The sequence below is a fragment of the Poromitra crassiceps genome (genome assembly GCF_964638095.1).
Source record: "Poromitra crassiceps genome assembly, contig: HAP1_SCAFFOLD_201, whole genome shotgun sequence".
Classification (NCBI taxonomy): Eukaryota; Metazoa; Chordata; class Actinopteri; order Beryciformes; family Melamphaidae; genus Poromitra; species Poromitra crassiceps.
The window spans coordinates 273,618-298,503 of record NW_028152184.1 but is presented as its reverse complement, the minus strand read 5'-3'; the positions used below and the strand labels follow the sequence as shown (position 1 = coordinate 298,503).

At 45.9% G+C, this 24,886-nt stretch overlaps 2 protein-coding genes across 3 annotated transcripts in view; both read left to right on the top strand.

Annotated features, from left to right (window-relative positions):
* Positions 1-3,190: 3,190 nt before the first annotated feature.
* On the top strand, positions 3,191-13,176 carry LOC310770730 (uncharacterized protein; the record flags this gene model as incomplete). Its single annotated transcript, XM_083663450.1, has 6 exons — positions 3,191-3,198; positions 5,166-5,265; positions 6,160-6,297; positions 7,471-7,595; positions 12,960-13,094; positions 13,141-13,176. Exons 2-6 carry the CDS (start codon positions 5,172-5,174, stop codon positions 13,174-13,176), a joined length of 528 nt encoding a protein of 175 aa, XP_083519576.1. The 5' UTR covers positions 3,191-3,198; positions 5,166-5,171.
* Positions 13,177-13,293: 117 nt separating this feature from the next.
* LOC310770728 (NLR family CARD domain-containing protein 3-like) overlaps positions 13,294-24,886 on the top strand; it is a 63,842-nt gene continuing 52,249 nt past the window's right edge. For both annotated transcript variants that reach the window (XM_083663448.1, XM_083663449.1), the window contains exons 1-3: positions 13,294-13,388; positions 13,572-13,857; positions 21,201-22,983. In XM_083663448.1, coding sequence (XP_083519574.1) covers positions 13,362-13,388; positions 13,572-13,857; positions 21,201-22,983 — 2,096 coding nt within the window. In that variant the 5' untranslated portion in view covers positions 13,294-13,361. The remainder of the gene's footprint in view (positions 13,389-13,571; positions 13,858-21,200; positions 22,984-24,886) is intronic.

Here is a 24,886-nt window from a genome sequence, read left to right as displayed (position 1 = left end):
CCGCGTGCACATGCCCATGCACCATGCATTCTGGTTCGAACATGTTGTGATCGAAACTGGAGCGGTACTGAGCGGGTGATCGGTGCCGCTCCAACTTTCGCTCCGGTACCGCTCTGGTCCCCGCTCGCCGCTCGCGCCAAAATCCCCCCGATCCGCTCCTCGCTCACTCCACGCTCCGCTCACATGCTCTGGTTACAACACATACAATAAACCCATCATGAATACATACAACACTAAAATAAAAGCAGACAATAACAATAACAATAACAATATATGATTTACAATAGCATCTCAGTATGACAACACTCACTAACACATTGCATTCAGGCGATGTCTCGTCACACACATGGTCTATAGGTCAGCTTGGGGGAAAACGCAGTCCTGGCGGAGATCTGCACTCCACCGAGTGCACTTTTCTAGTTATTATTATTATTATTATTATTATTATTATTATACAGTATCCTAAATAGCCTAAATAAAGCTATGGATTTATTTTCTTTGTTTGCCTTTCTTCATAAGATAAGGAATTCAGACCAAATTTTGCTACAATGTGGCAATTGGTTATGAGCCAACGTTGTGCCAATCCTGCAAAAACCTTGAGAAAACAAATATTTTGCCACATGAAAAAATAAAACTTAGCATTTTATTGTTACGTTATTATATCATAACTTTACTATTGACGTTCCCTACTAAACATCATCACACTCATACTTGACGCCCATTTAATATAAAAACACATATGCCATAAATATTATTAACAACAGCAAACAAATGGCTCACTCACCAAGTCACAGCGCTTCCACTTTGAAGCTTACAAGTTCGATTCTGGGTTCTGGACAACTTTTTTTTAATTATCTGGCATAAATAGTTAAATCTGTACATAGCACTGCCATATACGTTTAAAGGAAGTTTCAGAAAGTAATATTAACATAAAAATGATGAAATTGTGTGTACATGTAGAGGACCGATTACAGTACACTGTAGTAAATAGGACTGTTTCCGGTGCCGCGTCTATATGCTGACAACCCGCAATGCCGATAACCCGCAATGCAGATGGCCCACTAATCTGATGCCTTTAGTGCAATGCGTTTAGTGCGCCCTAACCCCTAACCCTAACCCCTAACCCCTAACCCTAACCCCTAACCCCTAACTAGGCTATCAGCATTGCGGGTTGTCGGCATAGTGAGCAGACCCCCTGTTTCCAACGTTGGGCGAACATGATGCCACCGGCCAAAAAGACGTGCGCACGAGTTTGGCTGCCAACGTCCTGCCAACGGAAGTTCAAACGGTGGGTCATCATTGTGCCAACGGGTCATTGTTATCTGGGACCTGTCATGTGACCTGAGCCCTGTGACGTGATTTTGAAAGTTCCTGTAATATTTAGTTATAGAGGTAACAGGGGGTATCCAAATCGGTTTGCACAATTATCAAAGCCGATTTTTTTCAGGCTTTGCTGAATGTAAGATCCCTGACAGGCAAATCCTTTTGATGAATGATTTGATTACAGATAATCAACTTGATGTTTTGTTTTGAACTGAAACAACAGGGCAGCAGCTCTTATTGAGTCAGCGCCTCCAACTTTAACTATCTGGATGTAGTTAGAGCAGGAAGGAGAGGATGGAGTAGCCGTTATATTCAAAGACGTGTTCTTGTGCAAACAATTATCAGTTGGTAAATGAGGGCGTATTCACACCTGTAGCTTGTTTGCTTTGTTCCGATTCAGGGGCTTAATTGATACAATTGTTGCATTTGTGTGTTGGTTCGTTTGTGTTCACACAGCCACAAATCAAACGGTCCAAACCTCCTGGATTGGCCAGGAGACCTCCGATAGTAGCCTCAAGTGGTGATGGGGGGGTGCTGAGGGTATCCCAGAGATTTGATCAGATTTTATTCTTATAACCTTATACAATGTCTGTGAATTATTACATTAATGTGTGTGTGCGTTGGGAAGGCCCAACGCATATTAGGATTACGCAGGATTACGCATATGAACACCTGTCCTGTCAGGAATAAAATATTAATAAATAATTGTATAATAGCCTATGGATATTTTGAGGAAGACATGACAATAAGTCTGATTATCATTGTATCACAGAAGAAAGCTGGCTCTGATTACCACAACTTAATTTACTATATTGGAAACCAGAGGTAAATTGGTCGAGTCCAAACTGCTGGATTGCAATCATGCAAAAATCCCCCAAAAGTGTATCCATGCAAATGCTAGTTTCACGAGTCGCCAAAACAGGAAGTGAAGAATGAAAATGTTGTTTTTAACGAATAACAGTCCAAACGAACTGCATCAAGTGGGAAAACGCTCCCTGTATCGGAACTGCTCAAAACGAGACATGTGTGAATACACCCTCAAATTCCTTTGAATATCTCTCTGTTATACTAAATAGGAGGGCAAAAATCCCATTAAATAATATATTTAATAAAATATTCCAACACATTATCATACCGACAGCATCCTATATCACCGCTCTCACACACCTTGTTTGTCAGATGTTAACGTGCATCCTTGTGCACACATAATGTACGCCCACAGGTGCACCGTTAAACAAACACTGTGCCCCTGTTGGGATGAGGCAAAGTTATGCCTTCAGAGGCACAGGTTAGGTTTAGGCTTTGGGTAGATTGATTGATTATGTGACTGATGATGTCACTGATGATGGTTACCGATCTTGTACCAAAATCTGAATGTCTGGGGTCCCTAGATTCTTGTGACGTCAAAGTGGGGTCACAAGCCAAAACAGGTTGGGAACCCCTGCCCTTGGGTCTTCTGGCGGGGTCTCCGTACCCCATTACCCCTTTAGGGGGTTGGAGACAACCGGAACCTTTCCCTGGAGACCTAACCCCATAACCAGGGTGAGGGAGAGGGTCTTTTCACCTTGGAAGACCAGGCGTAACTTGACCTTTGTTTAACGCTGTGCCTGTGGGCGCTAATTATTTGTGCACAAGGGTACCGTGCTCGTTAACATCTGACTACATTGTGCGTGACAGCGACAGCATATAGGATGCCGTCGGAGTGAGAACGGGCTGAATATCTAATACAGTGTGTATTTGATGGTTGAGTCTATACGGTCCTCATTTTACCAGGCTACATGATTACATTAGCGTAACTCTTAACTCATAATTATTTCTTTCTTTCCACCAAGCTTCGTGTGAGATGACGACTGCTGCTCTGGAGAAATAAAACAAGTAAGATGGAATAACTTTGGTTTGTTAAATTTTGGTTGGTTAGTATCATGTTTTAGAAAACAATGATAGTTAGCAGATAGTTTTAGCACCGGGGGCCTTTACCTAGCGGGGGTACCTAGTGTGGATAAACGTGCCATCGGCAACGAACGCTACGTTAATGTTAAATGAGGAGAATAATCCAGGGGGAAAATGTCAGCTAACATGACACCGACCAGGAATTAGCCGTAACCAACTTTGCTTGGTTGACTAACAGCCTGCATAGGCCTACTCTCTGTCTCCTCTTGAATACAAAAAAAATGGTCTGTATGATGACGGTGAGAAACTCGCTCTAGTAAGCAAGTTCAAATATCTCGGAGTCATCTTGGACTCAACCCTCACCTTTCGGAAACACATTAAGAAAGTGACCAACTCAGTCAAATACAATCTGGCGAACTTCAGACATATCAGAAATTTCCTGACGGACGATGCTGCCCTGATGTTCCTGCACTCCATGATTTTTTCCCACATTGAATGACGAGCTGGTCGCTGGCATGTAAAACAGCTCTTAAGCCGATTGAATCTCTATTTAAAAAAGCCCTAAAGATCTTTGATAAAAAGCCAATCTTCGCCCATATCTGTAACATCATAAAGATGCATGATTTCCTTGATTTTGACAATTTTAAAACCTTCAGACAGGCCTGTTTTGTTTTTAAGTGTCTTCATGGTCTTGCCCCACCCCCTCTGGGAGAGTTTTTTAAACGGAGGTCCGTGGAGGGCATGACCACCAGGGCGTGCCTAAGAGGAGACTGCGAGCTGGGCCACAGACGCACCGCTTTCGGTAAGAACGTCCTGTCTATTGTAGGCGGAAAGATATGGAACAGTCTCCCGGCCGCAGTGAAAACGACACAACATAACTAATAGCCTTTTCTTGGACATTTAATCTTTTTATCATTTTATTATCTTATCTGTTTGTGTGTATTGCTTTTGTTCCGTGTATGTATTGTTATCCCTTGTGTATGTATTTTTATCCCTTGTGCATTTTTATTATATTGCTTTTATATTCCCGTTTTCTGTATTTATCTTGTAGTTTTTAGTTGCTTATGTCCCGAGGACTGCGGGTGAAAATTAGCTTCGGCTAACCCCGGCACTTTTACCGTTGTCCCGTATGGAGGATTCTGTACGTGTATAACTGTCTTTTAATGTGCATTGTCCTGTCCAAATAAACAATAAAGTAAAGTAACAATAAAGTAAGTACTCTATAATAGCAATACTAACGTTAGCATATAGCTAATTTGCTTGCTAAGCTAACGTTAATTTGAGCCTCCGAGTCCCAACAAAGTAAAACGTATGCTAATGTTACATTGATTATGGATGGGTCGGTATAGGGAGCCTTGGCTAACTACCTTGCTAACATTAATTAGCCTGGCTTGCCAAAGTCAATATGGCCATGGCTGATAGTGTTAGCTTAGACAGCTAACGGCTATTAGCATCCATGGTTTTGCGACTTGAAGCCTGAAGCTCGAACGCACGTAGGTCGGAGATGATGCGTTTGCCACTTGCCACTGGACAGCTCCTACCATAAACGAATGCAGGATTAGTTGTAAGCAGCTTTTACCCACGTGGTCAATAGGTGCTCGCTGCAGTCCTCAGAACCAAAAGCCCATTGAGTTTATTTGGCTGCTTCTGGAGGAAATGGAGTGTAACAAGTTGACAATTCAGTCAATCAAGGCTGGACTCGGATAGTTCCCAGGTGTAACAAGTTGACAATTCAGTCAATCAGGCTGGGCTCGGATAGTTCCCAGTGAATATCATAATATGCTTGCTTGAAATGCCCATCGTGATCCCAAAGTACCAGCAACATGTAAATTTGCGTTCCTCACAGATGCCCTTTCTTCGCTTTGAAATTATCACATTCAGTCACACTGGAAATGTTAACTAATACAGTTATTCTGCATTTGATAAATTTGTGTTTTTATCTGATTTTATAGGCAACAATGACCGCAGCAATGCTGTTCAGAGTTCAATACCAAGGGAGGAAGTCTTACCTTAAAGTAGATGGAGCCTCATATTCATCACTTCTCAAGGAAGGTAATGTTTAGATAGATGAAACAGATCAACTCAAGATCATCCAGTTGACATTTTAGGTTTGAATTTCAAGTTTTAACCTGAACTCACTCTGCCTCAGCCTACACCTTATAAACACTACTCATGTTGAAATGGGTTGAAACTTGCTAGACAGCATTTACCAGTGTGCAACTCCAATTTGTAGTAGTTGGGGTATTTTAACTACATTAGTATGTTTCCCTGAAATTTAAGGGGCTTTCAATTGTCCCTAAAATATCATTTTGATTACAAAGTGGCTTAAATAACAATAGTTTGCATGCTGATTGAAGGTTAGTAATACTTATCAGGGTTCCCACGGGGCATTGAAATCCTTGAAAGTTAGTAAAAAAAATCAAGGCATTAAACGTTTTTGATAATAGACATGGGTCATTGAAAGTGCTTCAATTTAGGCTTTTTCCTACATAGAGCATTACGAGGGGGCTGCCTCACTCAAATTTAACTAACTCTCCGCCTTCAGCTTTCGGCAAGTGAAAACAAAATATTTTTCTAACAAGCATTGCAGTCTGTGGGTTTATGTCATTTGCAATTGGAACGAACACAGCACAGTTGAGAAGTGTTCACACATTCAAGCCTCTGTCTTTAATTGTCTGAGAGCGTCTACTAGTTTTGATTCTAAATATTCTCAGTGTTGTAACAGTAATTAACCTTGGTCCATGTCTCAAATGTTGTGATGGGTCCTTGAATTTGGGGAATTGTGCTTTGAAAGTCCTTGAAAAGTCCTTGAATTTGATGTTGAAGGTGTGGGGACCCTGAATTATGTTAACATTACATAATAAAACACGGATAGGTATGGATGGGCACATCAGATGACAGTATTTCTGTGCATTTATTTGTATTATTTTATTTGTGTATTCTCAGCCAAAAAGAAGTTCAGCATCCCCGAGGGCAGTAGAGTGTATCTGATGGATGACACAGAGGTTGAGGTTGATGAAGATGTCTTCAGTGATGTCCTAGAGCAAAACCCAAAGATGCTTTGGATTATTGCTGATGCCCATGGTAAGTAAGAGATTGTACAGATAAAGTCAGGGGCACAAATTGACCAGTAAACATCAGCAGCCATAACTATAACTAGAATTGTGCGTGTTGTGTACAACGTGCTAACCATCGCTTTTTGGGAATATTAACCCTAAAATGTATGCTTTTCTCCTCGCATCATACGTAACACACACACACACACACACACACACACACACACACACACACACACACACACACACACACACACACACACACACAGGTTACATTGAGTTTTTAAAGTAATGATGCGACAAAGTTAGGAAACAATGACCAGTTAATTTAATATAGTTTAGCCAGTGGGCCTTAATCCTCTTTATTTGATGTGCACTACACACACATGTTTAAACTGCTAAAAAATCCGATCACTGTTTTATTTGCAGAAATCTGTGGAGAGTGAAAACTAGCACACTGAAGAAAATAAGTGATTAAAAGGGCATCTGATTTCTAAGGCTGGGAAAGTTTTACACTATCCTCTGCATGGAAGCATAAAACATGTGCACCACAGATTATAGCGTGTATAGGCAACACAGTTTCACAGAAAATTGTAAAATAGCAATGTTGGTTCAAAGCTAGAAGTGAGGTTTCCATACCAAATTTCAAGCTGAGAGAGAGGTCGTCATATCTGTATTACCTGATCAGCCCGTGATGTCAGTCAAGCCCTAGCGTGACGTCAGGCATGACATCAGTTGTCCTCAGTTCATGATGTCAGGCATGACGTCAATCCTCCCTAGTATATATTGGACTCGCCTTGTTGTGCCCCCCCCCCCCCCCCATATCTTCAGTGCCTACTGCCCAGATGGGCTATCTCGTCGAAAGGGCCTTTCTGTGTGGAGTTTGCATGTTCTCCCCGTACCCCCCAGGGGGTTCCTCCGTACGTAACCCCCCACTAAAAACATGCAGAGGATCGAGCATCGAGCATTTTACAATTTCGGAGCCGAAATTGTAAAATGCAATATTTTTCAGTGATTTTTGTGCACTGATATTCAATTACAAGCCAGCATGAAAATATTCAGTCAAAGAATGGGAGATACAAACAAAACCATACTGTACTATATCACAATGACTAGACAATAACAGTTAACAGAGCCAAATCAATGCAAAATCTTGTACTTGTTTATTTTAATGGACTATGCATACTGGCTTCCTTCTCAGAGTCTCCAGCAGGGCCCTCGTGTACAGACACCCTGTCTCTCTCATCACATTCATCACAGAGCGACAGCACTCTGACATCTCCGAAGAGGCAGCGCGTTGATGACAGTTCTGCAAAGGCCAAAGAGGTGATCTTTGAGTAGAAATTATTTTAGTAAGTGTTTTAGCATTTAGCATATTTTCGCTATTAAGTTGTGTAACTTCACTGACAAATAATGCTGATTTATTTTGCACATGATCTCACAAAGGGGTTTTACTTCATTTTGAACTCGATTCTCACATATGTTTAAAGGAGAATTTCGTTTTTTTTAACCTGGAGCCCTCTCCTCACATTAATTATTATCTGACGACTCACCCAGTGTTCTCCGCAGCGATTTGGACCGTCGTAGGCGTTGTTGTGATTGAAATAGTACTCCAAGCCAGTCCTTGAAAAAAACTGTATCTTCATTCTTTCATTCTATCACATCTGTCTTATTGTGCCACTACGTGGTCCCAGGCCAATAAAACAATGACGCAGCCACTCTTTACTCTATTCAAGCAAGCGTTGAAGGTCCTGGATAAAAAACCTAACAGCTATCATTACTGTAACATTACCAAGAAATATAACTTTCTAACATTCGAGAATTTCCTGCTGATGGCAAATGTCAGTTTGTTGTATAGGATCTTCCACGGCCTTGACCCCCCCCCCCCCCCCATTCAACAAATTTGTGACAAACCGTAACACCAGTGTGAGAACTACAAGAGCCTCCACTATAGGAGACTGTTGCGTGCCATTTAGATCCACGAAATTCAGTCAATCTGCATTCACAGTCAAAGCGGGCGGGCTGTGGAACACCCTGCCAGCAGTCATTAAAGGCTGCAGTACTTTCAAAGGTTTTAAGTCCTGTCAAGAAGTGGCTGAGAGAGGGTCAGTCCTGTGGCCACCTATAGGCATTAGTGTGGTCTCATGTTGTTGTGTTCTGACATTGTGTATTTATTTCTGATCATCTCCTCATTTACCAATATGTGATCTTAGGGGATTGCTATCTACCTGTGTTATATTTTACTGTGTTATATATTACTAATAGTAAGTATTATCATTTTTTGTACCATGTATATTGATTGTTTAGACATTAGGATTTTCTTTTATTTCTGTATTTGATATGTACTATGTGCGCACAGGACTCTGTGCGCCCAGGGACTACAGATGCAAATTAGCTCTTAGCTATCTCTGGTGCAATATGTTTATTGTGTACTGTTGAAATAAACAATAAAGATAAAGATAAAGATCGCTGGGACAGCACAGCGCCCAAGCCGGCGTTCAATGCGTCAACCTCAACTACGAACTGCAGGGCAGGATCGGGGGTAGTGCGGATGGGAGCAGAGACAAACTGGGCCTTTAAGTCTCCGAATGCCATGTCCGCTGTGTCCGACCAGTTGAAAGGCATTTTGGGGGAAGTCAGATCCGTGAGGGGGGCGGCAACTTTGCTGTAGTCGCGGATGCATCGACCGTAGAAGTTAGCGGATCCTAAGAATCGCTGAAGCTGTTTGCGAGTGGTGGGAGCAGGACACTCTGCCACAGCATCAATCTTGGCCAGGGACATGCTAAATTGGCCCTCCAAAATGACGTAGCCTAGGAACGTGGTCTTGTTGACTTGGGATTCACACTTTTCGCTTTAACATATAATTGTCCAGGAGACAGCAGAGCACTAGGCGTACATGATTTATGTGGGAAGTCAAATCAGGCGAGAAAATCAGGATGTCGTCCAAGTAGACTACCACAAACCTATCCAGAAAGTCCCGGAGAACATCATTGATAAATGCTTGGAAAACTGCGGGGCCATTCGTTAGTCCGAAAGGCATGACTAAATACTCGAAATGTCCCAGGTGAGTCTTAAATGCAGTTTTCCACTCATCACCTTCTTGAATTCGAACCAGATTGTAGGCACTCCGGAGGTCCAATTTGGTGTAAACTTTGGACCCCTGGAGGGACGGGAAGGTGGCTTCCATGAAGGGTATGGGATAGGCATTTTTGATCGTGATGTCATTGAGCCCCCTGTAATCGATACATCGTCGGAGCTCAGTGGTATCTTTTTTCTCAACAAAAAAGAAACCTGCTCCAGGGGAGATGAGGATCTGCGAATATGGCCCAGGGCAAGTGCCTCTTCAAGGCTTCCATGGCAGCGCGTTCTGCTTTAGCCAGGGAATACAACTGACTTTTGGGGAACTTAGTTTGGAACCAAATCAATAGCACAGTCATAGGGATGGTGGAGAGGCAAACCTTTATCTTTGAACTTACTGAATACCGGAGCCAGATCGTGATACTCAGCGGGGACTTTGGACAGATTGGGGGGCACCTACGGCTGTCCTCCTTGTTCTGTGGAAGGAGGAGGAGTTAGAGCAGACATGAGACAATGTTGATAGCAGTAATCACTCCACCCTTTGATGGTCAGAGTGGTCCAGGCAATATGAGGGTTTTGCAGAGCTAGCCATGGTCTACCTAGAATTATATCAAAGTCCGAAGACATAGTAGTAACCACAAATGTTCCTTGCGACTGGTGATTACCGTTCATGAACAGAACCAACGGTCTGATGAGTGATGTCGGATAAGTTGGACTCCTTAAAAGGTCCTCGGATGGGGATAGGAGATTGGAGTTGATGAAGTGGAAAATTATGCAATTTAGTTAAAGTCACACTTATTAGGTCACCTTCAGCACCGGAATCAATTAACACAGTTACAGGAATTTCCGTACCTTGAAACAGGTTGGTGGCGGGAGCCCGTCCACGTGGTCAGCGGCGGGGCTTGGCATGGTCGAACTAGTGCCCACTAACAGGCCAACTCCTGCTAGTGGGCGGTGTTGTTTCCCTGCGGTCGCTTGGGGCATGCAGAGCTTCGGTGGCCCTGTTTACCGCAGTAAAAGCAGCCCCCCGTGAGACGTCGGCGGAGCCACTCCTCAGGAGAGCACTTCGATTTGAATGGCAAGGGTAATTAACTCTTCCATGCCCTCTGGCTCGTCCTGAGAGGCAAGCTCGTCTTTGAGAACCTCTGACAGCCCATTTTGAAACAACTCAATGAGAGGTTCAGCACCCCAGGCGCTCTCACCGGCCAGAGTGCGAAATTCCACGGCATACTCTGCCACGCTGCGGGAACCTTGGCGTAGATGTAACAGCCTGCGGGCAGCTTCCTTACCTCTGACGGGGTGATCAAATACCCGGCTCATCTCCCTGGTGAAGGCCGCATAAGAATTGGCGTGCCGGCCCTGCTCTTCCCATAATGGTTTGGCCCACTCCAGAGCCCTGCCCTTCAGGCAGCTGATCACAAACGCCACCTGGGACCGGTCGGTGGCGAAAGCATCAGCCTGAAGTTCAAACACCAGGGAGCACTGGAGGAGGAAGCCCCCGCGCTTGACGAGATCCCCGTCATACCGTTTGGGGTGCCTTGATGTTAGATGGTCGGGGCATGGCATGTAGAGCAGATGGTGTGGAGCCGGAAGATGCTGGCAGTGGAGATGTCTGGAGCCCAGCCATGGCTTGGGTAAGTCCACGAACCTCGGCGGAGAGATCTTGAAGGACCGAGTCGTGATGGCCCAGTAATCTCTGACAGAGCTACTCTTCCTCCCCGGGAAAGACTGTCCCCTCACCGACCTTTCCATCTCCATTGACAACACTACTGTGTTTCCCTCTCAAACAGCTACGAACCTTGGAGTGATCCTTGACAATCAGCTGTCCAACTCAGCGTACATCGCAGCAACTGCCCACTCCTGTAGCTTCTCCCTGTACAACATCCGCAAAATCCGTCCGTTTGCACCCACCCAAATTCCTTTCCATTGAATGAGGTGATTCATAGTAGATTGGGTGCAGGGAAGCAACACAACTCCTGGTCCAGGCACTTGTCATCTCTCGCCTGGACTACTGCAATGTTCTTCTGGCTGGGCTACCTCCTGCAGCCATCCGACCGCTTCAGCTCATTCAGAATGCTGCAGCCCGTTTGGTGTTCAACCAACCAAAATTCTCTCATGTCACTCCCCTCTTCCGTGACCTTCACTGGCTTCCCATCTCGGCTCACATCAAATTCAAGACACTGGTACTGGCCTACAGGGCAGTCCACATGTCAGCCCCTTCGTATCTGCAATCTATGGTCAAGTTCCAAACTGCGCATCGCTCCCTCCGCTCCTCCACCCGTCCACATCGCCTCGCTCCTCCACCGCTACGTGGGCTCAAAAGTCGCCCCTCCCGATCACGACTCTTCTCGGCCCTGGCCACACAATGGTGGAATGAGCTCCCCCCTTCGGTCAGAACGGCCAAATCACTGCAATCTTTCGGTGGAGACTAAAAACTAACTTTTTCAGGCTACACCTGGGCCCTTCTTGAACTAACATCTTTTAATAAAAAAAAAATATATATATATATACTAATGCTACATATTACTTATTCCTTTTCAAACTACTTCCTACATGGTGCTAGTCTATCACAATATCTTAGCTGTCATTGATTGTGTTGCATAGTTGTTTTCTGTACTGTGGACAATTTGTGATATTGTAAGTCACTTTGGACAAAAGCGTCTGCTAAATGACGTAATGTAATGTAATGTAATGTAATTATCCTTGATTGCCTACAGCCTGGCGCAGATGGTCGGCCTCTGCTGGATCCATTAGTTCGCACTGTTCTATCAGGACCAGTGAGTGCGGATCCAAATGCAGGAGGCAGAGAAAGGTTTACAGTCTTTATTTAGTGACTGTAGGCAGGGCTGGTTGCCACAGGCAGCTTGAAAGTCTCAAACAAAAACCAACGTTTTACTTCAGGAACAGAGAAAATCTTGGCAACGCCAAGCAGCTGAAATTCTCCAGGTCAGGAGTCCAACACAAAGAATACTTCTTCAGGAACGAACGAAAACGAAGCCCTGGTCCTTAAACCATGCACTAAAGGCAGTGTACACGGCGTTGTAACAACAGTGCGATCCTGGGCCCTCTGATGTCTGCCTCTTTATCCAGTCCAGCCACACCACGCCATGCCACGCCCCCTCCTGATTCTACATGGCTGGACTCACATCAGTCTCATTACTGTGATTGAGAATGGGGAACAGACTGTGGGGTTGTGTGAGAGAGGCTGGGCACAGAACAACAACAGAGGACAAAAATCATGTCAACAAAAACATGACATGAGGTGAAAAATCGACATCGCGCCTGTTCTGTTTGGTGGCAGACCCATACCAGAGAGAGATGGAGTTGCAGAGGACAGACTGGATGCTCAAGGTTTTTCTCACCGCACCAAAGGGCCAGCTGTTCAACCTCCCGTGTGTATGCAGACTCATTGCTGTCTTGGATAAGGCCGATGACCGTTGTGTCGACCGTCTTCAAACTTCAGGAGTTGAATACATTATCAATCACTTTGTATGGTTGACGACTTGAGGGCACTCTTTCCAAACAGTGGAAATGCCATGTTGGAATAAATCTCTTTTCTACTTATAGTGAAGTAAATAGTTGTTCTGCTTCTCCTGTTGGTTGTCTGTGCAGGTAGAGGGAGGCACACCTGAAGAGCTCTCTCTCCCACGGACTCCTGGAGATGTCAGATCAAATGAACTTCAGAGACCCAAAGGAACACTTGGACAGGCAGGTCCTATGGTGTCTCCTGGAGAGACAGGTCCCCTGGTGTCTACTGGAGAGACAGACCCCCTGGTGTCTTCTGGAGAGACAGACCCCCTGCTGTCTACTGGAGAGACAGACCCCCTGATGTCTTCTGGAGAGACAGACCCCCTGGTGTCTTCTGGAGAGACAGACCCCCTGGTGTCTACTGGAGAGACAGACCCCCTGGTGTCTTCTGGAGAGACAGACCCCCCGGTGTCTTCTGGAGAGACAGACCCTCTGGTGTCTACTGGAGAGACAGATCCCCTGGTGTCTCCTGGAGAGAGAGGTCCCATGTCACCAGGACCAGCTAAGCAGAAGGTATTGCGACCATCACACACACCTGAAAATACATTGTGTTTCTTGACTTTAGACTTAGATTGTTTAGTTACACTGTTGTAACTAATGCAAATTATGTATGGGGAGATTTTCTTTTACTAAGTGCAAATCGTTTTTTATTGTTTAATTGTGCTTGGATTTGACTATTTACTATGATTTTAACAGGGAGCAACGATGGCGGCGGATAAACAGAAGCTCTTGGAAACGCTGGATGATTTGGGAGAGGAAGAGTTCAAGAGGTTCAAGTGGTCCCTGCAGCAGCCTGGCAGCCTGGGACGTTTCCCAGCCATCAAAACCTGCCTGTTGGAGAAAGCAGACAATATGGACACAGTGGATAGGATGGCCCAGACCTACACCAGAGACACTCTGGAGGTGACCAAGAAGATTCTAATGGAGATGAAGAGAACAGATCTAGTGGAGAGATTGTCAAACAGCAGCTCAGAACCCAAAGGTATTGTGATAAATGGTGATATAATATGCTGCAGAGGAGCAGCATGGCTCTGTGATGGCTTTTTAATGGTTTTTAATACAGTGGAGTTCTAAGGCTGCACTTAGCACAATTACATGGACCAGACTTGGAAGCAAAACAAATTAATAGTTGATTTTGTTGTTTTCATAGGATTTGGTGACAGGAAGGACGTCTTATCCTTTAAAGTATATTTTTTTATGTTTCTCCCTGGATCTTATTCTTGTAACTAACTAAGTTATGTTCTCAAAGTTGTAGCTCTTTTTTAAGAGAAAATTAAATTATCTTTCCTCTCTCAATTACCCCCCCCCCCCCAACCACCTTTTGTCATTTAAAGCAGCTACGAGCAACTTTTTCGATTGTTATTAAACAGTATAATTACAATATTGATGCATCACATCTTACCTATAATAGTAGCTGAGACCAACGCCATGTGTATCTGAGATTGCTCCCTTAAGTGATTATTAAGTCTATGTCTGTCTAAACTCGCGTCAATAGGGGGCTCTCTAGAGAGACCGGACCGGGTAACCCGGAAGTGAAACGCGGAAGTGAAACCCGGAAGTGAAACGCAGCTGCCTGCCGACGCCGTTCGCGCTGCCTAGCAACACTAGCATAACATTGTGAACGCCACGCATACTCTCGGGAACATCTCTCGTTATATTCTAACAGGTTTTTGGAAGTTATTTTGTGGTTATGGCCGAAGTGGCTGCTGCAAACCGTTTCATTTCACTTCCTGATCTGCCCTGGCTACAGACAGACTAACACTGGCCGATTCACTCGGGGTTCAAGCGAGACTACTCTGCGTTGGTCTCGTCGACTATTAGAGGTAAGATGTGATGCATTGATATTAAATTTATACTGTTTAATAACAATCGAAAAAGTTGCTCGTAGCTGCTTTAAATGAACACACCATAACCCAATTGCCGTAACATCTTTAAATTCCGTGAACTCAAATGAACCTCGAACTCAAGCTCTCACTATTGCCATATCGCTGCCGCAGCAGCGCCACTGGATGAACTCATTTTTACTCCAAAAATGAACTTTTTTATAAAACCAACCATCCACCAGTAGGTGGCATGGTATGCATGAGAATGGCGCGGCAATTGCTGTGATTGCGTCACGTCCGCCCAGCTCTCATGCCCCTCACTCTCGCTTCATCCAGCCCACTGTGTGGTCGCTCGTATGTTGCTCCTATATTGCTAACTGAAGTTGCATTCTTAGCCGAAGCTAACTCCGTCTAAACAGCCCACCAAACTACAGGCGTTCGGCGGGCGAGACCCAGACAGGCATCGGGGCTCCGAACCTGTCCTCTTCACCTCGGGCGGCGGTTCCAGTTTCATCAAAGTCATTGAAAGCTAAGAGTGTTTTCACCTCCTTTTGTTAGCTCATTCTGTCTGCTAAGTGTTGCTTTGCCGCCGTGCAAATAGCTTCTACTGACTTTATTGACCTTCTCCTCGGCTGAGGAGTTTTCTTCTGAGACTGACAGCTTTGTAGGGCCCGAGTTCAGTTGGGAGCTCTCCTTGGGTCCCATTCCCTTCGTTGGGCACCCCCTGCAAGCGCAAGGCGCCGGGCAGGGGGCCTCCAGGGTGTTCCACGGCGGTTCAGGCCGCCGAGTGGAGTTGCTAGCCCGCCATCGATGGCATACGACGCCCGTCTTCGGTCTCGGGCACAAAAGAGGCCTTCGTCCCCGCAGGCCCCCCGGCCCCTGAAAGCCGCACGGCGTGAGGACCAGCCGACCTGGCGCGTCAGAGTTTGCATGAAGGACTTTCCCCCGGCATGCCTAGCATCTGCGGAGCAGGCCGTGTGACAGGTGGGCGCAACCTCTCACACCCTGCTCCCCCCAAATTCTCCCCCCAACCGCGTTGCTCGCCAAGGGGGCGATACGCTCGGTCCCCAAGGCGGAGGAGCGCTTGGGGTTCTATCACAGGTACCTTGCCGTACCCAAGAAGGATGGTTCCTTGTGTCCGATTCTGGATCTTCGGCGCCTCAACGGGACGCTGAGGAAGTTCCCGTTCCGTATGCTTACCCTTCCCCGCCTTTCAAAGCATTGAGGCCGGGGGATTTCTTTACTTCCGTGGATCTGGAAGGTGTGTTCTTCCATGTCCCCGTGGTTCAGAGGCACAGGAAATACCTGAGGTTCTCCTTCCTGGGAAAAGAGTTCTGCGTCCTGCCGTTTGGCATGTCCTTGAGCCCATGGACCTTCACTGTGTGCTTGGCGATAGCCCTGGCTCCCCTGGGTGGGGCGTGGTGTGCGGAGGCCTCTCGGCGAATGGCCGGTGGGGAGCTCAGGAGCTTCGCCACATAAACGTGGAGCTGGAGCCGATTTGCCTGGCTCTGCTTCACTTCCAACCGCTGATACATGGGCGCCATGTTCTGATCCGTTCAGACAATACGGCAGCGATCGCCCACCTGAACAAACAGGGCGTTGTGCGGTCCGCGGCACTGAACCAGTTAGTGGCGGGGATTCACCTGTGGGCGTATCCCCGTTTCCTTTCGCTGTCAGCGGTTCATGTGCCAGGCCGGCTCAATTTTCGGGGGGCCGACCTGATGTCTCGCGGCAACCCACGTCAGACAGAGTGGTGCCTCCACCCTCAGGCGCACGCTTGGCCCCAGGACGGGCTCTATGCTTCCCCCCAATCCCCCTGATTCGACAGGTGTTGGACAGAGTGAGGGAACAGCACCTGCGGCTCTTTTTTGTGGCCCCCTTTTGGCCCAAGCAGATATGGTTTGCGGACCTGATCTCCTTGGCACAGGGACCGCCCTGGCCGTTGCCGTCACGGGTGGATCTCCTATCCCAGGCGGAGCCTCCCCCAGTGGGTGAAAATTAGCAGCCTGTTTCCTGAACGGGACCATTTGCTAGCCCAGGGCTTGCCCGAAAAAATGTGGTTTGCACTATTCAGAGTGCTAGGGCTACTTTGACACGCTCTCAGTACACGGGTCTGCGCGTTGGTACACGGACAAAGGAGTGGATCCAGTGAACTGTGGTGTGCGGCCCGTAGTGTAAGTCCCCGCAGGCTCTTAAGGTTACGTAGCCGCGATTTCCGCTTGCCTCACGGGAATGGCGAGTCGGCCCGTGGGGGGGGGGGGGGGGGGGGGGGGTCGCGCTTCATGAAGGGAGCGCGTAGGTTGCGCTCACCATCTCGGTGCGTCTTTCCCAAATGGGACTTGGTCACGGTGCTGGACAGGCTCTCGGGTCATCCGGACTCTGTCGATCTGAAGCTTCTGTCTTTGAAGACTGTGCTGCTGCTGGCCTTGTCATGAGGAAAGAGGGTTGGTGACCTGATTGCCCTCTCGGTGCAGCAGTCCTGCATGGTGTTCGCTGGTGATGGATGCAGGGTGACGTTGCGGCCTAACCCTGCTTACCAACCTAGGAATATTACTGCCAGCTTTAGGTTCATGGTCATAGACTTGGCAGCTTTCTGTCCCCCGCCGTTCAGTTCGGACGAGGAGCGACGTTTGCACATGCTGTGTCCCGTAAGGGCGCTCTCGGCCTACGTGGGGGGGACGCGCCCGTTACGCACTTCAAACCAGTTGTTGGTCTGTTTCGGGCAAATAGCCCAGGGTGGACCCCTTTCCAAGGATCGCTTATCACACTGGATAGTGGAGGCTTTGGCATACTATAAGGCACCCCCGGAGGGTATCAAGGTGCATTATACGCGAGGCGTCGCGACATCTTGCGCATTATTGTGCGGTGTATCGTGGAGGACATGTGCGCAGTGGCCTCATGGTCCTCTCATCACACGTTGTTAGGTCCTACAGTTGTGATGTGTCCGGCTCGCTTTTCGTGCGTGCGGTCCTGTCAATTGTTAGGCGGTAGTGCCGTTGTCACTCCGATGCCACATGAGCATGGGCAGTTGCAATGCGTCCGTTGTTAACCTACGCCTCTCAGGGTCGCTCTGAGGAGTGCTCCCTGCAGCAAGGGCGGTTGAAGTTGTCAATAGTGAGAGCTTGAGTTCGAAAAGAAGTAAAACGTTAGGGTTGTGCTACAACCCAGGTTTTACTAGTGAGAATGAGAGCTCTCACTAGCCAGCCTTGCTGCGTCGATGCGTCGATTGCGCAGTGGGCTGGATGAGTTGGAGTGAGGGGCATGAGAGCTGGGCGGACGTGACACAATCACAGCGATTGCTAGTGGGTGCCGTGCCATTCTCATGCATACCATGCCACCTACTGGTGGATGGTTGTTTTTTATAAAAAAGGTCATTTTTGGAGTAAAAATGAAGCACTGCTGTGGCAGCGAAATGGCAATAGTGAGAGCTCTCGTTCTCACTCGTAAAAACTGGTTTGTAGCACAACCCTAATGTTTTATTTGATGAAAAAATCCCACTTGAAAACATTAAATAACAAAATATTAAATGATTAATCTTGCGCACCCACTAGCCTATAGAGGCCGCTCACATACCCCCAAAGGTGCACCACACTTTTGGAATCCCTGCTTTAAGGAATCAGGTTGCATGAAACCTGGTTAGTAATGATAAATTATTCTAAAACAGCTCCCTTATTTATACCCAGTCAGGAGCTGCGTGTCCACCCACCACTAATGAGCTGATTGATTGAATTCATTATGGATAAAAAAGAAAACAAATCCAAGGGATGAACAAGCAAAAGTGGGGACACTTATTTACAGCCTCGTCCCTGGTCTCAAAAACAGGACATACAGTTACACATTACATAGAATGAATAACAGATCAATCAAGAATATAGAAAAACAAGAGAATGCAAGCAATACAAGTTCAGAAAACAAATTAGAGAAACAAGAGAATACAAGCAATACAAATCCAGAAACAAATTAAAGAAAGGCTCCACCCACTACTCTAACTTACTCAGTAGGAATTTTTTCAGAAGGTTCTTAAAACCGATCAAGGAATTTGCAGTGTTAATTTTGTTGGGGATCTTGTTCCATTCCTCTTCCCCGGTGTAGAGGAATGTACTTCTCCCCACCTTGCTTTTTAGATTAGGAAGTTTCAAGTCTGCCACACTAGCTCTCGTGTTCCGGCCATGGGCATCCCGAATAAACTGAAAATACTTATTGAAGTAATTTGGGCATAGGTCATGCAGTATAGACCATGATGAGTTTTAACTGTTGAACTCTACATTCAATGGGGAGCCAATTCAACTCTTTAAAATGAATTGGGCCAATGTGCGTTCTAGGGCTGAGGTTAAGAATAACCCTCATTAATTTGTTTGGATCTTTTGGTTAAACCACTGTACCGTGATATACAGTTGTAGTCATAGTGACATTGGATTAAGGATGTAGCTGTCTCATGGTCTTCTTGTCCAGGAATTTGGATATTCTTGTCAAGTATTTTGTCCGAGTGGATTTTAGCCTCACTCGACATACACTGGTCCAATTGACATCCCAGATACGTTACACAACACTTTTCCTGTAGCTTAATACCATTACGCTACGTTCACACAGGGCACCTACGCCTTGCCATTGCCTCAACCCACGCCTACGCCTACATATCTCGAGCTGGGCGTGAATCTATCACACGCTTTTGCGATCACACTGGACGCCTATTCCACGCTGAACCTGAGCCGAGTTTTTTTGTCACGTGTGGTCCCGAATTATCATGGTTAGGTAAAATAAATCTGATATATTTAATGTGCTATTGATGCTGGATATGTATAACCAGGTCTCCTTCTTGGGTCACTGTTGTCATTGAAAACTGGATGCTGTTGTACTAAGTGAATTAACTTTTCATTGTCCATCTTGCTTCTTCGGTCGCTATTCTCTCTCCTGAAGATTTGTTTACCGACGGGGAGAAAGCCCCACGTGATAGCCACCCGTCAATCACTCTCTTTCTCTCTCTCTCTGCTCAACATGTAGTAACACCATTTTATTTTGAAATTCAGTTGACTTTGCCATTTCCCACGGATATTGTCGTGTTTTTCCTCCATGGCTTGACAGAAAAAGTCTGCCTTCACGCACCTAGTCGGCTTGAAGATAGAACTCACGCCTAAATGATAAAATCGGTGCAGCTCAGGCGAGGCGTGGGTACACGCAAGGTTCATGTTGAGGCGCCCTGTGTACACAGCCTCATTGACTAAAAAGGCGCCTATTTAAAAGCGTGGGTAAAGGCAAGGCGTAGGCAAGGCTTGGGTGCTGTGTGTGAACATAGCCTTACATTCCACCGGGAAATTGGGTTGGTCCCTTAATTCATACCTTGATCCAAAGACAATACATTCAGATTTTCCTAAATGCAGGGATAGCTTATTGTTGCATAACCATGTGGTTACATTATAAAGCTCTTTGGTAAGTGATGATCTAACTGATTCTAAGCACTCTCCGGTTACCATCAAGGTGGAGTCATCTGGTGCAGAAATAAAGGACATGAGCAGGCACATTCCATGTCATTAATGTACAATTGAAATAATAAAGGACCAATTATGCTTCCTTGGGGGACCCCACAGGTGAGGGTTTTGGGCTCAGAGAGTACCCCTCCTACTTCTACTCTTTGGACTCTGTCGGAGAGGTATGACGGTACCCAGTTCAGTGCCTCCCCTTTGAAACCTATTGCCTTCAGTTTACATAGTAAAATTTGGTGATTGACATTGTGTCAAATGCTCTTTGTAAGTCGAGCATTGCCATTCCACAATACTTTCCACGGTCAATGTTTGTTTCTTGATCAAATCTGTTAAGAAGGTCAAACAAGTATCCGTGAGACTGTCTAAAACCTGATTGAAAATCATATAAAATATTAAACTGATTAACATACTTAAAAATCTGCTTGTGAACAGCTCTCTCTAAAATTGTACTTAAAACACTTAAAATAGACACATGCCTGTAGTTACTTTGATAAATTTTACTGCCTTTCTTGTAAAGGGAAGTCACTCTAGCTTTTTTATATTCCTGTGGGACCTTTGATTGGATGATAGACAGATTTACAATGTGTGTGACATATGGAGAAATGACATCTGCAGAATCTCTCAAGAACTTGGCTGGAATGGCAAACCAAGCTTTACTAGGATCCAGACTATTGAGTAGTTTGGTGACTGTTGGGATTGTAACTTGGGAGAGGGAGAACTGCTCCCCAATAATCCCTTTGAATTTATAGTACTGTTTCACTGCAGGTTCACCAAAGTCCTTTGTATTAGCAGGAAGCTTTTGCACTAAGTCACTTGCTATTGTTGTAAAAAAAAACGGATTAAAACTGTCAGCAACTGTAGCCTTGTCAAAGCTTAGGAAGCCATTAATATTCAGGCCTATACTACCTTGTTTAATTTTGGGTTTATCTTTGGTCCCTAATAATCCAGGAGGGAGTTGGGAATGTCTAAATTATTAATGTGTAAAATAACTCATTGATTCCATCTGTTGTTTGTTCTTTCAGAAACTTGTGATGCTGTGTGTCAACAACACAAACTCCTCCAACTAGATACGTTGCAGTATCTGTTTGAGGGGACAGGCGGAATCCAAACACTTCTGAACCAGATGTTCACAATGCTTTACCTCACAATGGGAAAGAGTAGAGAGGTCAATTATGAACATGAAGTCAGACAGATTGAAGAAGCATCCCGGAAACCTCAGAGATCAGAAACAACACTAACATGTGAAGACATCTTTAAACCCTTACCTGGAAGAGATAAACGAACCAGAGCAGTGATGACAATGGGAGTGGCTGGCATTGGGAAAACAGTCTTAACACAAAAGTTCACCCTGGACTGGGCTGAAGACAAAGCCAACCAGGATATCAAGTTCATATTTCTCTTCACTTTCCGAGAGCTGAATCTGCAGAGAAATAAAAACAAAAACTATAGCTTGGTGGAACTTATTCATCTCTTCTTTCCTGCGATCAAAGAAGCAGGAATCTGCAGTTTTGACAAGTTCCAGGTTCTGTTCATCTTTGACGGTCTGGATGAGTGTCGACCTCCTCTGGACTTCCAGAACAACGAGATCGTGACTGATGTCACAGAGTCGACCTCAGTGGATGTGCTGCTGACAAACCTCATCAGGGGGAAACTGCTTCCCCTTGCTCGCCTCTGGATGACCACACGACCTGGAGCAGCCAATCAGATCCCTCCTAAGTGCTTTGACATGGTGACGGAGGTGAGAGGGTTCACTGACCCACAGAAGGAAGAGTACTTCAAGAAGAGATTCAGTGATGTGAAGAAATTCACGAAAGAGCAGGCCAGCAGAATCATCTCCCACATCAAGGCTTCACGTACCCTCCACATCATGTGCTACATCCCAGTCTTCTGCTGGATCACTGCTATGGTTCTGGAAACATGCTGGACAGGAAATATGCCCAAGACCCTGACTGAGATGTACATCCAATTCCTGGTGATTCAGTCCAAATGGGGGAATGTCAAGTACTATGGGAGAGCTGAGACAGATGCACACTGGACTAAAGAGACCAGCAAGATGATTCTCTCTCTGGCAAAAGTGGCTTCTGAGCAGCTGAAGAAAGGCAACCTGATCTTCTATGCAGCCGACCTGAAAGAGTGTGACATTGATACCAAAGCAGCATCAGTGTACTCAGGAGTGTTCACACAGCTCTTTAAAGAGGAGAAGTGTGGGCTGTACGAGGAGGACATGGTGTATTCTTTTGTCCATCTGACCATTCAGGAGTTTCTGGCTGCTGTCTACATGTTCCACTGTCACACAAACATGGATGACAGTGGACAATCCCTCGATGTCTTCCTGCAGACAGCCATGCACAAATCCATGGAGAGTGAAAATGGCCACCTGGACCTCTTTGTCCGCTTCCTTCATGGCCTCTCACTAGAGTCCAGCCAGAAACCCCTACGAGGCTTGCTGGGTCAGACAGAGAGCAGACCAGACAGCATCCAGAGAGCCATCAGCAACCTGAAGGAGTTGGCCATCTCCAATACCTCTCCTGACAGAAGCATCAACATCTTCCACTGTTTGGTGGAGATGAATAACAAGTCAGTACATAAGCAGATCCTACAGTTCCTGAAGTCAGATAACAGATCAGTGGATGAAGAGGATGAATTTGAAGAGGTTGAACTCTCTGAGATCCACTGCTCAGCTTTGGCCTACATGCTAGAGATGTCAGAGGAAGTTCTGGATGTGTTGGACCTGGAGGCCTACAACATATCACAGGAGGGACAACTGAGACTGATCCCAGCTGTGAGGAACTGCAGGAAGGCTCGGTTAGTCCTGATGTGATTGTGAATACCAACAGTGTCGATTTTTTCCCAAAGGGCCATACTGTCTTACATAAAGTAACCAAAGAGCCGCACATTGGACATTATACATGCCAACACTCCTTATTTTCGCAAGAGTCCCCCTATTTTTAACCCTCTCTCCCACTGTCATTGGGAATTTTTTCCTGTTAATTCCCCAATATTATATACATAATGATACAAATCTAATGATTGTAGCAGATGGGATTTACTAACACAATTCTGCCTTTTATTGAGTTTTTGGGTGTTGTTTTGTTTTTCTTTGAGAATGTTGGGGGCCGGATTGAGATGGTCCAGGGGCCGGCCCCTGGGGCCGAATTTTGCCCATGTGTGGTGTAGACTGAAATGTATAGGGTTGTCACGATACTAGAATTCCTAACTTCGACACTGATACCAAGGAAAATATCGATAACAGAGGTTTTCAAAGTGGGAGGGGCCCTCCCCAGGGGCCTCCAAGCAGTTTCACTTTCCCACAGTCAGAACTAATAAATGCCATCAGACAGACATTTACAGTATTTATGTATTTGGTGTAGTATGTCAACCAGCAATATCAGGCCTTTGGCTTAACTGTTATGGAATCAAATAACATAATCATGATTCAATACAGGCATCCAGGAATTGAGCGAGGGGGGCTCCTTATTCCAAGCTTTGTCTGGGGGGAGGCCCACAGTCTCAGACTTTGAAAACCCACTGCTTGACACCATTTTTGATATGGGGGGGGGGGGGGGGGGGTGCATCGCTGATGCACGTGCAACTGGTCGTTAAAAAGATCAAAGAGAAAAGACGAGAGCTCACTAAAATATGCCGACAACGCGGAAACTGGTAATCCATTAAAGTTGCTGGTGAATTTGGTCACATTTTCAACACAGATTTGAGACAAAGAAGATACAGGCGAAGGACATCATAACCATGGATGAAATTGCGTTGTGGTTTGACTCGGCTCGACGGGGGCACGGTGGCGCAGTGGTAGTGCTGTCGCCTCACAGCTAGAAGGTCCTGAGTTCGATTCCCACCTGGGACGCTGTGAGCGCTGAAAGAGTGCGTGCCCGTCCGCATGCCCACCGCCCAGGTGGGGTCGTCAAAAGGGCCCCCTGGGGGTTTCCTTCATATCGGAACCCCTCACAAAAAACATGCAATATCCTGGTCGCTGAAGTGGTGCCTCCTCTGGTCGTTTGGGGCGCCTGTTCAGAGGGAGGGGAACTCATTGGAATAGTGTGATCCTCCCACGTGCTATGTCCTACCGGTGAAGCTTCCCCTGTCAGGTGAAAAGAAGTGGCTGGCTACTGCCCATGTCTCAGAGGAAGCATGGATCCAGTTTCAGCAGAGGGCAGAGAGTGAAGCAGCAACCAGGATAAATAAATTAAATTAGCAGTAATGGGCGATAAAAATGGGATAAAAAAAATCTCTGGGAAAAAAGGAAAAAAAAAGACATGCTTGGCTCAACTACAGTAAATGCGAGAGTGGCGGGGTTTGATTGATGCACTCTTTAAAGTGGAAATTCGTTCCCCCGCAACACATTTTGGTTCTGAGCTTTTTCTTTTAGTTTCTGATGATTTTTCTACATCAAATCCCTCAGGTTTGGTCCAATGATTTGTTTGAGAATTGTATAGATTTTTCCCCCTGCCAGCGTTCTCATCAATATGCGCAGCTCAGCAGCATGGAACAATTAACCTGCCTTCACATGATGAGTGATCTTCTCTTCCCTCACCGTGAGGTAGAGAATTTTGCCTACTAATGTCAACATCGTTTGAGCATAAAATAGCCTAACCTACTTACTCATAAACTGTAGGTACGGAGCATTCTCCCTGGCGCCTCTGTTGCAGTCATGGATTGCATAGGCTACTTTTTTTTTACTTTAATTTAAACCTTT